The 13819-nt window shown below is 49.5% G+C and overlaps 4 protein-coding genes across 4 annotated transcripts; 1 reads left to right on the top strand and 3 right to left on the bottom strand.

Moving 5' to 3' along the window:
• Window positions 1–87: 87 nt before the first annotated feature.
• On the bottom strand, window positions 88–2332 carry LOC137484839 (dynein light chain 1, cytoplasmic). Its single transcript, XM_068208986.1, has 3 exons — window positions 2225–2332; window positions 1545–1682; window positions 88–470 (listed from the first exon to the last, which is right to left on the bottom strand). Exons 2-3 carry the CDS (start codon window positions 1674–1676, stop codon window positions 333–335), a joined length of 270 nt encoding a protein of 89 aa, XP_068065087.1. The 5' UTR covers window positions 1677–1682; window positions 2225–2332; the 3' UTR covers window positions 88–332.
• Window positions 2333–5645: 3313 nt separating this feature from the next.
• Window positions 5646–7511, bottom strand: GATC (glutamyl-tRNA amidotransferase subunit C). Its single transcript, XM_068209256.1, has 4 exons — window positions 7389–7511; window positions 6967–7133; window positions 6480–6583; window positions 5646–6100 (listed from the first exon to the last, which is right to left on the bottom strand). The coding sequence occupies exons 1-4, from the start codon at window positions 7509–7511 to the stop codon at window positions 6045–6047; spliced, it is 450 nt and encodes a 149-aa protein (XP_068065357.1). The 3' UTR covers window positions 5646–6044.
• Window positions 7512–7545: 34 nt separating this feature from the next.
• Window positions 7546–10606, top strand: TRIAP1 (TP53 regulated inhibitor of apoptosis 1). The gene is made up of 2 exons (XM_068208983.1): window positions 7546–7738; window positions 8457–10606. The coding sequence occupies exons 1-2, from the start codon at window positions 7592–7594 to the stop codon at window positions 8538–8540; spliced, it is 231 nt and encodes a 76-aa protein (XP_068065084.1). The 5' UTR covers window positions 7546–7591; the 3' UTR covers window positions 8541–10606.
• A 179-nt stretch (window positions 10607–10785) lies between these two features.
• Window positions 10786–12452, bottom strand: COX6A1 (cytochrome c oxidase subunit 6A1). The gene is made up of 3 exons (XM_068208982.1): window positions 12292–12452; window positions 11855–11994; window positions 10786–11054 (listed from the first exon to the last, which is right to left on the bottom strand). The coding sequence occupies exons 1-3, from the start codon at window positions 12395–12397 to the stop codon at window positions 10974–10976; spliced, it is 327 nt and encodes a 108-aa protein (XP_068065083.1). The 5' UTR covers window positions 12398–12452; the 3' UTR covers window positions 10786–10973.
• Window positions 12453–13819: the final 1367 nt, after the last annotated feature.

Here is a 13819-nt window from a genome sequence, read left to right as displayed (position 1 = left end):
ATGGATTTGGGGTGTGGGAATAGAGGTGGGGATGTTCATCCTTCATTCGCATGGCAAAAAAGAGGGTAATTCAAGAGGGCAAAGGGATAAACTTGTTCCAACAGTTTTATTAGCAAAGAAGCCATCTTTTGAAAGAAAATAAATACAAGGAAGACATTTTTGCTTCTATATATAGCCACAATGAAAATACCAGCCGCTACAGCAAAATCCCTGACCATTAACAACACAACAAAAGACCTGAAGATCAAGATGTGTTTCCCCAGGAAGGCTGAAGGTGGGAATCAGTGTGCAGTCCTGTAACTGGATGCAAGTTTCAGTAACAGTCCATGGTTCTAGCCAGACTTGAAAAGAAGAATAGCGACTTGGCCGAGGTAGAAGTAGATGAAGTGCTTGGTCTCATGAGTCACGTAGCTGCCAAAGTTCCTTCCCACGATGCAGTGCCACGTGGGATTGTATTTCTTGTCAAATTCCTACAGAATTGAGAATTAGAAAGTCAGCATTTTCATGGTAATTATACTAATATTGTCTAACAGTTGGGGAGGTTTTTTTGGCAATGATTTGTCACTTGATAACAAGTATCACTTTTGGAAGAAGGCAATTAAGGAGCAGCATATGCTCTTAAGCACAAGGATCATCTGTCACTTTATAACTCATCTGCTGCTTAGTCATACAAAAAAAAAAGTGCTTCCAAGCAGAGCAGGAATGAGCTTAAAACATATGTTTGGGGAGGTAACTTTTCCCCTGCAGTCATGCCATGATCTCAAACCATAACTACTAAGAATTTGCTTGTTCTGAATCTCCAACAAAACTGGTATTTTGACTTCATTAGCTGTTTTTTGCAGTAAGGATGCTGAAAGGACACTTGATGGAAAATTCTCTGCCATATCCCTGACACCTGGTCATGAGATGATGATGTGACATGCTGCTGTCATGAGCCTGCTACAAATAAAATCCTGTGTACAGGTCTACAGTGAGCATACCCATGCAGTCAGTGGATTTATACTGCAGTACCTAACAGCTGTCAGCTGAAGAGATTTTTCTGAGGACATGGAAGTTTCTGTTCTGCTCAACCAAACCCTTCAGCTCCCTGCAGCTCAGTCAAGCTCCCAGTAGGAGTCAAGAGAGAAAATGTGACAAAATGTAAGCTATGAACCATCTGTTCAGCATTAGCATGAACAGCTTGTCTTACATGTGGTGGGAAAGGCAAAAAACCAAACCCATTATTACATGGTCGGCAAACCACCACTCTTTAAATAGGCTGCACAGAGCCCGTGTCTTGTACCAGCTCATCAGTCACAGGGACAGTCAGCTGCCACTCTCTGCTCAGCTGGACAACGGGACAGTGGCAGAAAAGGTGTTAGGCACTACAAGAGAAAAGCAGAAGGACCTAGAAAGGTCCACATAAAGGGTGGGGAATGGAACAGAAAGAGACAAAGTCTAACTTGATTATCTGGTGTCTCTAGAACTCGTTTCTCTAGAGCTACTTGCCTAGCAGCGTTCTCCCCGATTGATTTTTCATGAGCACATAACAAGCCAACATCTACCTTCTTTATGTGAGCAGCGATGTCCTTCTCAATGTTGTATTTCTCCAAGGCTTGAGTTGCACATTCCACCGAGTCTTGCTGCATCTCTTCTGACATGTCCGCATTTTTGATCACTGCCTTTCGATCACTCATGATTGCCTGCTTGGAGAGAAAAAGAAGGAAATTCAAAGTTGCAGGAGCACCTGCCAGAACCACCTGCTGCCAAGCAGCCCCCGTATCGCCGCGCGGTGCCCCCGCCCTGGCTGGGCGTGCCGGGCACGGGCACGGGCACGGGCACGGGCACGGCCCGAGCGGCGGCGGCGGCTCAAACGCCGGCTCACGTCCAGCACCCGCTCTCCGGCCGGGAGCCACACACGCACCGCCGCCCTCCCGGCCCGCCCCAGCCCCGCTCCAGCCCGGCGCCGCCCGGGAGCTCCGCGAGAGAGCGCGGCCGCTGCATCGCCCGGCCCGACGGCCCTTCGCTCCCCCGAGGGAGGCCAAGAAAGCCCGGCACGCGCGGCCAAGGGCTCGGGGTCCCGCATGGCTACAGGGTGCCGCCACCCCGGCAGCTGCCGGGGATGCGGGGAAACCGGAGGCGGCGGCCGGGGAAGAGCCCAGGCACGGAGGAGCCGCCGGGACACGCGAGGTGCCCGGGCTCCGGGAGGGCTGAGTCTCTGGAGCGCCCGCGCCCCGTCCCTCACCGCTCGGGCGCTGCAGAGCGGACGGCGCTGCGCTCTGCTCCGTGCGCGCCTCGCAGCGCCTCTGCCCCGCCCCCTGCGCGCCGGCCGCCCCCCATTGGCCACCGGCACCGCCTCCCGGGCGCCCATTGGCCAGTGCTGCCGTTCCCTGAGCGCCCATTGGCTGCGGCGCGGCGCCCGGCCGGGTTTTACTGCGGCGTTGTCTTGCGGCCCGGGATGCTCCGCGTCCGTTCCCATGGCGACCCGCGGAGTGCGGGAGGTGACGGGAGAGCAGGGCGCACCCTCTGGGATGATCTCGTGGGTTTGGGCTCTGCATGGAAAGCTTCCACCCCTGACTCCCGAGCTACTGGTCTGCTGCGCCAGGGGACGCTTAGGTTGGACGTTAGGAGGACTTTCTTCACAGAACTGGTGGTTAGAGACTGGAAGGGGCTGCCCAAGGGTGGTGTCCCTGTCCCTGGAGGTGTTCAACGAAAGACTGGACATGACACTGAGTGCCGTGGTCTGCTTGGCATGGTGGTGTTCGGTCACCGACTGGACTTGAAAATTTCAGAAGTCTTTCCTAATCTAATTCTGTGATTCTGTGTGGCATCGTCATCAGGTGATCCTGGGTAAAAAACTTGTTCCTTAAAGTATGCTCAGTCTCCAAGGCATTGCAATGCCCCAGCTGTTTATAGAAGCTGTGTCCACCAGCTTCTGTAAAACACCTTTCCATAGCTGATATGTGGGCCCCAAAAGCCATTTTATTACTTGCCCCAGCCTGGATCACAGAGATGATGACTCTGACCAATAAGAGACTTTGTTTCTCTTTGGAACAAGCTCTTGTTGGGAATAGCCCTTTCAACAGTATGTGATATTACTGAAAGAATACTGGGATATCACCTGGGGCAGCTGTTTCAGTAATAGACCCTTTGCTGGGAGTGAAGTCCACCCATGTCAAAGGACGGAGATCCATAGCTTGAGAGTGGCACTTGATCACCTGTCCTGTTCACTTGTCTGTTTTCAGTTGTGTCTTTTCAAGTCACACTAAATGACCTCTGGTAGAAATCTCTGACCCATGTTTACTGGGTAGGATCAAGTCAGCTGCAAACGTTGTTCCTTTAGTGAACCAAATCTATCAGACTTTTATGCCATCTTTTGCAGACATCACTATTTCTGCAACTCTTGTCTTTTTTGTTTGTGTTTGGTTTGGGGGTTATTTTGGTTGGTTGGTTGGGTTGGTTTTGTTTTGGAGGTTTGTTTTTTTTTGTTTAAATGAAGCAAGATGTTTTGGTAGAACCTCAGTGCTCTGTTTTCTTAGTTTCACTCTCCCTGGGGCACTTTCTGCTTACACTCTTGTCAGCAGATAGAACATTGCTGTTGAGTCTTCCACAGCCGGTGATCTGTTAATAACAGGACTCTGAACCATGTCTACAGCAAACAGCACAGGATGATTTAAAAGAGGTTTTTAAATACTGGTTGGTAGGACTCCCATTTCCTTGTAGAATTTTTAAAAAGCCCACCTCAAGAGCAGTCATTCACCTCACTTGAAATGTAAATATTTTGCATATTCATACAGTGTAGTTACCTGCTCAGTGTCATTCAGAGCAAAAGCAGCATAACTGCAAGCAACTCTTTGCTTTTGCAAACTCTAAGGCAACCTCAGAAGAATACACGGCCCCCAGAAATACTGAAACTGCATAATGTAATACTTTTGTCACTCTAGAATACCTCAGGAATAACTCCTGACTCCCAGGTTTTAGCACTCCAATTAGAGATACAATTCACAACTTTGCTTGTGTTCTTTTGCTAGAAACGTGAAGTTTTGAGTGGTCTTGGGGCCACAGTAATTAATTAATTTCCAGAACTGTGTTCAGTATCTGCAGCACTTGCGGTAGTTCGTTGAGTACTGGACAGTTTTGTGCTGACAGAATGGAAGCATTTAACAATCCTCCAAGTGCTTCCACTGAAGTTCAGAAACACCCACGAAATCTCTGAGGAGGTGGTTGTGTTTGGTAGCTGCAGGCAGATTTCTCCGCATTTATTAAGAAATGGTTTGCTGAAGGAACAATTGTGATGACGACTGCAGGAAATGTCAGTGTGGGTGAGAGGCACGTTGTTAATGAGAAACATTAAAGCCTGGGATACATGAGAGTCCTGCTTGTTAATCAAGAGTATAAAAGTGCAGTTTCCCTCGGGACAGAGCTGCAGGGAAAGGCAGAACAAATAAACACAGGAGATGATAGCTGGGGTAGAGGAGGTGCTGAAGAAGACTGGGTAATGGATAAGGTATCTCATGAGATTGCTCTCCCAGTTTAGGCTGTAAGCACTTTTCATGAGGTGGGTTTTTACTCTGAGTTGCAGAGGTGGTTTTTTACTCTGTGTTGCACAACCCATCACTTTACTAACAGAGCTTTTTCCTGGGGCTTCCTGGGGCTCCTAGTTAATACCAAAACATGAAATAATCATTATTAGCAATAAAACAACTTCCATCTTCTTTTTCTTTCCACAAAGGCGAAGTAATCTCCACATTGAAATTTTCTATGTAAACCTGGTTTATATGCAAGAGCTTCCAATCCAATTTTATATCTACAGTTTTGTGGTGGTGGAAAAATGTCAGCAGCTCTAAATGAGGTTGTCTCCATGGTCTCCAGAGAAACTGGATCCATTTACTGAGGGCTGCAGTGAATGCAGGGGAGCTAGCACATGAGGGGTCTCTCTCCCTCTCTCAAAGTGCACCCAGGGCCCAGGGGGGCTCAGCACCACCAGTGTTAGACCCACTGAGGCACTGACATGCCCTGCCCCACAGGCAGCTCATCTGCCCTCTGTGAGCTTTTCTTTTTGGTGGTTACAGGTGTCTGAGTCAAGGTTGTAATTCCCTTATTTGTGGTGAAGTTGCATCAAGCCCCTTCATTAAGGAGATGTGCGTTTTCCACTTTGAGGCTTGGGCTGCAGGGAACAAGCATCAGGCAGTCTGTTCTCTCACTGGAGTGTGTGGGAGCAGCACTGAACTGGCAGTTTTAAGTTTAGCCTGTGCTGCATTGGGAGTGTGGGATCATCTTGTCCAAATTGTTGGTTTAGCTGTTGCCTTTAAATAGTTACTCGATGCTATTTTGGGTTACAAGCTCCTGCAGCCATTCAGTTCCCTCTCAAATTCCTCTTCCTTTTTCCCCATTCTCTCTGATGGTCAAAAGAAGAGGCCAAAATGGACAGATCAAAGGGGGAACTTCTCAAAATGGGAATTACTTGATATTACGATTGTGGTATTAATCATATTGTTTGACAGATATTTGAAGTCTTTCCTTGTTATGATTTCTATACACCTCATAAATTACTTACAGGCTGAGCTTGTATATTTGTAAAACTTCAACATTTGCAGGGTGTGAATCGTGACAAGTCTGAGGCTAAAGCAATAATACAGTGTTACAGCTTTGCAGAGAATTGGATCAGTGGTGTTAAATACAGGCTTTATTTCAATACCCTTGAAAGAATTCGAGTATCTTAGTAATTACATGTTTTATGCATCTATATGAGTATATTATGGATGCTTAAACAAATAATTAGGTAATTGCACAATGAAGAGTGGGACGAGGGTTTGCTCTCACCTCCAGACAGCAAATTCACTTTGCAAATAAAAGCACCAAGATCATCTGCCATGCTGCCATCCAGCTTCAGAGACATTGAATATTCCAGCAGCACTACTAAACTTTTACACTTTCTTTCTTCTGTCTTGCAAGTGCTCTTCTTTTGACCAAAATACATGCCAGTGTGTTTCAGCTGTGACTGCACAAAACTTCCATTTCCCCCAAATAAAATACTCAAAGGGCATTTAGGCTCTGGGCTGTCACTAAGAGCCCTGCAGAAAAGTCTCTCCTTCTTCCAGCTTTGGTAAAGGGATGTTACCTGAGAGAAAACATAAAACAAGTTGTGTGAGACCAGCTGTAAGTTACCTTGTGGGCAGGACACCTTGGCATGGAAGTGCTTCTGCAGTTTACTCCGTGTACAGGCTGCCTAAATATCCTGAGAAAGTCAGGAAAGTAAGTCCTGCCTGACTTCCTGTAAGGAATTTCTCAACATGTGCAGTAACTTCAGAGTCAGGCCAGCCTCTGTGCTGCTTCTGGACTAATAAACTGCACACTGTTTTACACAGATGGCTACAGTCATTTCTTTTACTGCTCTCTATTACTGACTAGTATTTCTGAAAGTAAATGCAGCTATGGCAGGTTATTTTCTTCAGGTTAATTCAGGTGAGATTAAGAGATTTTTGTAAGCAAGTCAATACCTGGTGGAGCTACAAAATACTCCTCTACTTTCTCTCTGGCATTTTCCAGCAGTTCTTTGGTGCAGTTGCCTTCTGTCACATCATCTTGTCTGAGATACAGACACCTGAAAGACAAAGATTACTGGTTGTCTTTAAGCTGTTCTGTGAATATGAGGTAGGAAGGGTGGCTTATCTCCAAATCTGGTTTTGATCTCTTAAATAAACACTGAGACAACTACTGGAACATTTTGAAGCACCCAAGAATGGCACTGGCAGGCATCTGGGGAGCAGTGTGACAGTTAAGACAGATTAAAGAACTGAAGTTCACCTTTGCTTTGCTCACACATAAAAATTACACGTGCCAATGACACCTTTCTCCCACACACAACCACAGGAAGACGTTTTGAGCAAAGGGGCCACGTGCATGGTGATTCCCAGGGAAAAGAGGTCCCAGAAGCAAACAGTCTGAGGCATTAACAGATAAAAGGAGGCTGCTGCGATTCACCACCTGTCCTCCAGCACTGAATCCATCGGTTCCACGCCGTCGGTGTTTACTTGATGAAGCTGATCAGCAAACTGGATCGCTTTGTGCAGCCGCTCCACGCTCGCCGAATCCCGGAAATCCACCAGGGCCAGGTGCTCCAAGCGGTCCAGCACTTCCACCGACACCTTGTGCTGCACAAAAGCATCAATACGGACAAAGTCAAAAATTAGCAAGTTTAACAGTGCTACTTTCTTTTAATTAGACACTTGTTACGCGTCAAAACCGGAGTTTACAAAGAATCCTAAGATCGCTAAGGCTGGAAAAGACCTTTAAGGTCATCAAATCCAGGCCACTGGCAGGGACCCGCCGCTTGCTGTCCCTTCAGCGGGAACGCAGCCGGTGTTTGACGCTGCTGCCGCTGCCCGGAGCGGTGTCCGCGGCGTTACCCGGAGCGGTGTCCGCGGCGTTACCCGGAGCGCTCCGTGCGGCCGGGGCCCGCCGTGCCGGCTCTCGGGGCGCGGGGGACCCCGCCCGGCGCGGAGCCACCGCCCGACGAGCAGCGCGCGCATCGCGGGACGCCGCCGGCGCGCCGGATGTGCGTCACGGGGCGGCGCGCCCGGCCCGGCCCGGCCCGGCCCGGCGCGGCGCGATGAACAGCGTGGGTGAGGCGTGCACCGAGCTGAAGCGCGAGTACGACCAGTGCTTCAACCGCTGGTTCGCCGAGAAGTTCCTCAAGGGCGACAGCGCCGGCGACCCCTGCGGGCAGCTCTTCAAGCGCTACCAGCTCTGCGTGCAGGTGCGTCCGGCCCGGCCTCCTTCACGCCGTCCCCGAGCGTCCTTCCCCCCGCTGACCCTTCCTACCGCCGGCCCGCTAGCCCAGGGCAGCCTCAGGCCTCACCAGCGGCCCCACACGCAGCTCTGCGTTTCTCTCGCCCTGGTCTGTCATGGTCATGCCCTGGTCATGACATGGAGTATTTTCCAGGCGTCTCCTGTTTTTATTGTGCTTCTTAAGGCCGCTGTGTAGGGGCTGCAGCACGTTTCTGTCAGACCGACTGTAGTTCAGGGAGTTCTCAGTACGTCCTTCAGCAACTCAAACGCTGAAGCTTTATTCAAACCAGCCTTTAAGATTACTTTTTCTAGATCACTTGTGTTTTTACATGATTTCTATTCAGGCAACAAGCGTTAGCACAAGAGGTTACAGATTTAAGCTGCAGCAGGGAGGTTTAGGTTGGACATTAGGAGGAATTTTTTCACAGAAAGGGTGATCAGACGTTGGAATGGGCTGCCCAGGGAGGTGGTGTAGTCAGGGTTTAGGGAGAGCCTGGGCATGGCCATGGTCTGGTTGACACGGTGCTTTTATTACTCATGGGTCATAGGTTGGACTCGATGATCTCAGAGCTGTTTTACAGCCTGACTGATTCTGTGGTTCTGTGTTTCGTACCAAAGAGAACATCACGTAGCCCTATAAAGAAGTGCTGAATTTAATTATTTGGTTTTCTTTTTCTTCTTTTCAGAAAGCAATCAAGGAAAAGGACATACCCATTGAGGGCCTGGAGTTCATGGGCCCAAGTAAAGGAAAAACTGAAAACTCCTCTTGATGTTGGCTGTATGGCTGGAGTCACTAAGAGGAGCCTTTGGACTAAGCCATCACCAGGTGTACCACACATGCCACCTGGAGAAGACCTTTGTTAACTGCCTTCTAGGAAGTGACAGATATTCTCTGCTTGTGAAAACAAACAGCTGAAAGAAAAAAAAAAAAAAAAAGACTGGATCGTGCGGTAACTGCTGCCTCCTTGCCAGTGAAACTTGGCGGTGGTTCAGCATCTAACGGCTTAAAACTCCATGTGAACTAACTTCCTGCTGAATGTACTCTGTAATGGGGCAATGCTGCTTGCCGTGGGCTGAGGTGGGTTCTTTTTGACTGACTGCTCTTGCTTATGTATGTAACTCTTGAAAGTGTTTCAAAAGAATATGAAGGGGGTTGATGTTCTTTCTGTCATCTCTATGCTGCTGAGTTTTGGTGATGAAATTAGTTTCTTGTAATGCTGAATGCTGAAGGGCTTAAGCACTATTTTGTGTCGGCTACAGAGATGGTTTAAGAGCACTAGTGGACCTGCAACAGCTTGGCTAAAATAAATACAACCAGGTTATATTTTGTTCAAGTAGGTAACTGTGCACTAGAGTCTGATTGTGCCCCCTAGGAGGGATGGAAGTGGCCTGCTCAGCAGCTGAAGAGAAGCCTTTGAATGCAGAGGTTACTTCAGCCTTTTCTGAGGTACCAACACATCCATGAACTTGAATTCTCTCTCCTTTAGCATTACACATTTCTGGAGTTTGATCCTCACACAGGGATGAGGCAAAGCTTGCCCCTCTCCTTTCACCAACACAGGTAAAAAAGATATTATGGCCTGGGGACAAAAGATAACTTCATAATTCTAGAATTACAGTGAGAAAAAAAAAAAGAAAGCTTCACTCTCTGCTTTTAATTACTACTAATTATTTAAAGGTTTTACTTAAAAAAAAAAAAAAAGATGCAGTTCTCAAACATTATAGCTGGCCTGTCTGCACCACAGCCCCTCACAGACCCCAGACACTGAGTCCTGTGGGCCTTGTGCAGAGATCAGAAGTGCTGCAGCCTGAGGCTGTTCCTGTGCCAGTCACAGAGCCAGGTGAGCCACCCTCCTGTTCTCAGGTGCAGAGAGCTCCTACAGTGTCAGCACAGGGCTGAAATACAGCACTGAAAAAACAGGCTTTTGGCAAAGTGCAGCAGGTCTAAGGGAAGAATCTATAAACAGCATTTTGGAGACAGCTGACTGTAGCTTTTCTTTTTTAAGGAATAACACACAAAACCAGTTTGCTTTTCTATGATCTTCATGTAGGGCTAAGTGTAACATGACTTTGTCAGCTTTAAAACAACTGTGCCCATCAGTGCCTTGTACTTTCAACACAGGAAAACTTTGTCTCAACAAACTGGTAAGCAGACAAAAAAATCACATGGAAGCACGGGGAAGGGCATCCTGCAGTACCACTTTGAGATTCTCTCTTCCCATCCATCACTCCCTTCAACGGCAAGATGCCAAAGCAGCTGCTGTGTTCTACCTTTTGGGAAGAACCACGTTAATGACAGCTGAGATAGAGCTCAGTTTCACATTGTGCAAAAAATACAGAAGTTATAGTAAGAACTTGAAAATGGTTGACTTGCAGTGAGCAAAAACTTGAAAATTAAAGCTGTACTGGCACAGGCTCATGCTGTTGGCTATTTCCTTCTGCTTCAAGCAGGTTCTGCATGACACAGTACACGTTATACACACATAAGCAGTAGAACCAAAATTGTGTTTTCTTCTGCAAAACCTGTGTGAGAGACTTTGTACAGACTGCAGCTTTATGGAAAGCAGGGTGGTGAGCAAGATATGTGCTGATACACCTGAAAATTTGAGAGCTGAAGGTGAACAGTGTGAAGGCAGAGCTTAGCTCAACATCTTTGCTGCCACTCCCTCTGCCAGAAGGGACCAAGAGAAAATCACCTTCATGACTGTTAATAAATATTGCAAAAGCTGATAATGGAGAATGTGCTTCAGTATATACTGAATTTTAATCTACGTATCTGTTCTGGCTGTGAGTTTAGAGTCATCAGTTAAACCAGACACGAAGAATATGAAATTGATTCATGTCCTATGCCAAATGCATTCCTGTTGTTTGTGTTACAGACAGGAACATGTGTTACCATTCAGGCAGTCAAACCCCTTTGCTCCTGCACTCTGTCCTGTGGGAAACTTTAATGCTTTATGCCAACACTGAACTAGAAAACTCCTAAGGATTCAGGTAAACAAGTCAAATACCAAATTCACGTTCAGAGTTGTTTATTTAAAGGGCCCCTTCACAAGTACACACGGGGGCCACAACACCATTCAGCTTCATCTCAGAAGAAACAGAGTTTCTGAAACTATGACCCCAGAAATGATGGTTCCCACTCAACATTCTGGTTCATGATGGGGAGAACCAAAGTTCCGGCTGTTGTCAGGATCTTGGTTTTATTCTTCATAACCAGTTGGGAGAGCGTTAACGTGGGGGTTGTGAAACAGAGTTTTATTCCCATCACCCCAGGGGAAACGCTGTTGAAAGAAGAAAGAAAATGAGCCAGTGGCAGCTCGTGAACAATCCCTACAGCACCTGAAACCAAGAACAGTACAGACTCAAACATCAATTCTCACAGGTTATTAGTGACAGGACACGAGGAAATAGCCTCAAGCTGTGCCACGGAAGGTTCAGGCTGGACATCAGGAGGAATTTCTTCACAAAAAGGGGTGCTAAACATTGGGACAAATTGCCCAGGCTGCTGGGGTCACCGTCCCTTGGAGGTGTTTAGGTGTAGACTGGATGTAGCACTTAGTGCCAGCATCTGGTCGACAGGGTGGAGATGAGTCAAAGGTTGGACTCCAACCTTTTATGATCACACAGCTTGACAGGCTGGTGAATTAAGCAAGCTGGCTCCCAGGGTATAGGAAGCTAGAACTGGAAAACTCTCTCCCTTAGCTGGGAGCCACAGTCTCTGAACAGCACAATCTTTGCTCTTACTGAAACATCCACCGTGCTGTGTTATGAAGACCCCAATTTTTAGTTTTTGGGATCTCCACTTCTACCTTTTAGATCTGTTTTACTTTTAAGTACAGCAGCTCTAGGACCGAAACATTTTTCAGCAAGACATTAGGAAGATCACTCTGGGGTGGGAAGGCCTGTGAATGTCATGGGTACTTCATCAGAGCTGTGACAAACCCTTACTGCCTCAGAAACAGCCGCGAGCTGGTACCACAGCCGCCTGATGCAGCAGTGGAGAAAGGAAAATGGCAATGTCAGCGGAAGCTCTGCAGCCGTGGAGGAACCGAGGGCTGCAAAGCGGCGCGGGCAGAAGTACCTTGGTCCTGATGCGGAGGTGGGAGTAGGGCAGGAACTCGGGCCGCTCGTGCCCGTGCTGTGCCTTCAGGTAGCAGTTCAGCATGCACACGGCCACGCTGGGCAGCGCCACCACGAAGGTCAACGTCTTCCACATGCGGGCTGGGCGGGGGCAGCGGGACAGCGGTTAGAACAACAACCTCGGCTTTCATCAGCGTTACCGACCCGACGGCGCGGTGACCGCAATTAGCGCCTTAACGAGGCACTGATGAACCCTGCGGCCCTCACTGCAGCGCGGGTCCCCTCCGCGTCCCTAACAGGGATCCGGGCTCACGGTGTAAGCCCCGGCGGGGGCCCACACCGAGCGTCTGCCATGCCCCGTTCCCGCAGCGAAGGGCACCGACTGTCAAGGGCAGCCGCGGGCCCCGGCTCCGCCCTCGCCCCGCAGAGCCCCGTTACCTCCGCCCTCCTCGTGTGCCCCGGCCGCCGCCATGCCGCGCGCCGGCAGGGAGCGCGGGGCGGCGGCGCCGAGCAGCAGGCGGGACACCCGTCCGAGGGCCGCCATGTCCTCCTGTCCGCACACCGGGACCGGGACCGGAACCGGAACCGCGCCGGGCGGAACCGACGGCAGCAGCGGCCGCGCTGACCTTGAGCGGGGCCGCCCGCGCGCACGCGCCGCCCTGCGCGGGAGGGGCGGGGCATGACGTCACGCGGAGTGGCCTGAGGGGCGGGCCGGCGCCATCTTGGGGCTGAGGGCGGAGCGGGCCCGGTCGGGGCTGAGGGAGCTGGGCCCGGAGGCGGTGACAGAGCCGCTGACTCGCGTAGCTGGGAGGGGACCTCGGGCAGCATCGTGTCCGTCCTCTGAGCGAACATTGCCGTGTCAGTCAGACCATGGCACTCGGGCAGCATCGTCTCCGTCCTCTGAGCGAACATTGCCGTGTCAGTCAGACCATGGCACTCGGGCAGCATCGTGTCCGTCCTCTGAGCGAACATTGCCGTGTCAGTCAGACCATGGCACTCGGGCAGCATCGTGTCCGTCCTCTGAGCGAACATTGCCGTGTCAGTCAGACCATGGCACTCGGGCAGCATCGTCTCCGTCCTCTGAGCGAACATTGCCGTGTCCAGTTTTTCCTCAGACACCTCCCGGGACAGTGATTCCACCACCTCCCTGAGCAGCCCATTCCAATGCCTGATCACACTTTCTGTGGAGAAGTTACTCCTGCTGTCCAACCTTAACCTCCCCTGGTGCAGCTGGAGGCCATTTCCTCCTGTCCTGTTGCTACTGCCAGGGAGAAGAGGCCGATCCTCACCTGCCCACATCCTCCTGTCAGGCAGAGAGCGATGAGTAGTTCAGGGAGTGGAAAGTCCTCGGGCTGTGGGGTCAGGGAGAGTGCTGGGGATGTCCCAGGCATGAGGGGATCAAAGGGCCCTCAAATGGTGCAATTCTGTTACCACTAATGTGTTTTTAATTACACGGATTCCTGGGATGATTCTACTGAAATAATAACATTACTTGAATGAACACAAGATCTCTAGGGAAAAAAAATTTACAAATATCTAGATTCTCTTTTTAGTTCTTTATTGGGGCCTGGCTGTTTGACTTTTGGCAGAAGCTGTGTAGGTGGACAGTACATTTTTCAGCACTTAAAACTGCACAGCAAAACGAGAAGATTGCCATGGTGATTATAGAAACTATAACAGTAAAAAAGCAAAGAAATGGAGCTTTTGGGAAGGACGATGGTAAGGGCTGGTCTGAGAGGAATGGCATGAAGGAATTGTGTTTTACTCCAAACAAGGTTGCTGTTGGAAGGAGCAGGTTGGTTGCTCATGTGCACACCTTGGTCCCATGGAATTGGTCACTTCTCTGTTGCCAAGACCAAGGCATGCAGCGTGGCATGGCTGTACGATGGTGGGGAGATGTGTTTGCTGCTGGGGAACAGGATTTCTTTACCCATTTTCACTCAGAGCAGGGCTTGTGTCCAATTTA

This window comes from Anomalospiza imberbis, chromosome 18 (genome assembly GCF_031753505.1).
Source record: "Anomalospiza imberbis isolate Cuckoo-Finch-1a 21T00152 chromosome 18, ASM3175350v1, whole genome shotgun sequence".
Classification (NCBI taxonomy): Eukaryota; Metazoa; Chordata; class Aves; order Passeriformes; family Viduidae; genus Anomalospiza; species Anomalospiza imberbis.
This window is presented reverse-complemented; position numbering and strand designations above follow the sequence as displayed.

What these genes read in the sequence shown, in the direction of transcription:
- LOC137484839 (XM_068208986.1), bottom strand. Translation starts at nt 1,676, where the DNA reads ATGAGTGATCGAAAGGCAGTGATCAAAAATGCGGACATGTCAGAAGAG. An exon ending in TCGCTGCTCACATAAAGAAG is followed by an intron (nt 471 to 1,544) that starts GTAGATGTTGGC and finishes TCAATTCTGTAG; the next exon opens with GAATTTGACAAGAAATACAA.
- GATC (XM_068209256.1), bottom strand. Translation starts at nt 7,511, where the DNA reads ATGCGCGCGCTGCTCGTCGGGCGGTGGCTCCGCGCCGGGCGGGGTCCC. An exon ending in GATTCAGTGCTGGAGGACAG is followed by an intron (nt 6,584 to 6,966) that starts GTGGTGAATCGC and finishes TTTGTCTTTCAG; the next exon opens with GTGTCTGTATCTCAGACAAG. An exon ending in GTATTTTGTAGCTCCACCAG is followed by an intron (nt 6,101 to 6,479) that starts GTATTGACTTGC and finishes GTTTTCTCTCAG; the next exon opens with GTAACATCCCTTTACCAAAG.
- TRIAP1 (XM_068208983.1), top strand. Translation starts at nt 7,592, where the DNA reads ATGAACAGCGTGGGTGAGGCGTGCACCGAGCTGAAGCGCGAGTACGAC. An exon ending in GCTACCAGCTCTGCGTGCAG is followed by an intron (nt 7,739 to 8,456) that starts GTGCGTCCGGCC and finishes TCTTCTTTTCAG; the next exon opens with AAAGCAATCAAGGAAAAGGA.
- COX6A1 (XM_068208982.1), bottom strand. Translation starts at nt 12,397, where the DNA reads ATGGCGGCCCTCGGACGGGTGTCCCGCCTGCTGCTCGGCGCCGCCGCC. An exon ending in GGCACACGAGGAGGGCGGAG is followed by an intron (nt 11,995 to 12,291) that starts GTAACGGGGCTC and finishes GCCCCCGCCCAG; the next exon opens with CCCGCATGTGGAAGACGTTG. An exon ending in ACCTCCGCATCAGGACCAAG is followed by an intron (nt 11,055 to 11,854) that starts GTACTTCTGCCC and finishes TTCTTTCAACAG; the next exon opens with CGTTTCCCCTGGGGTGATGG.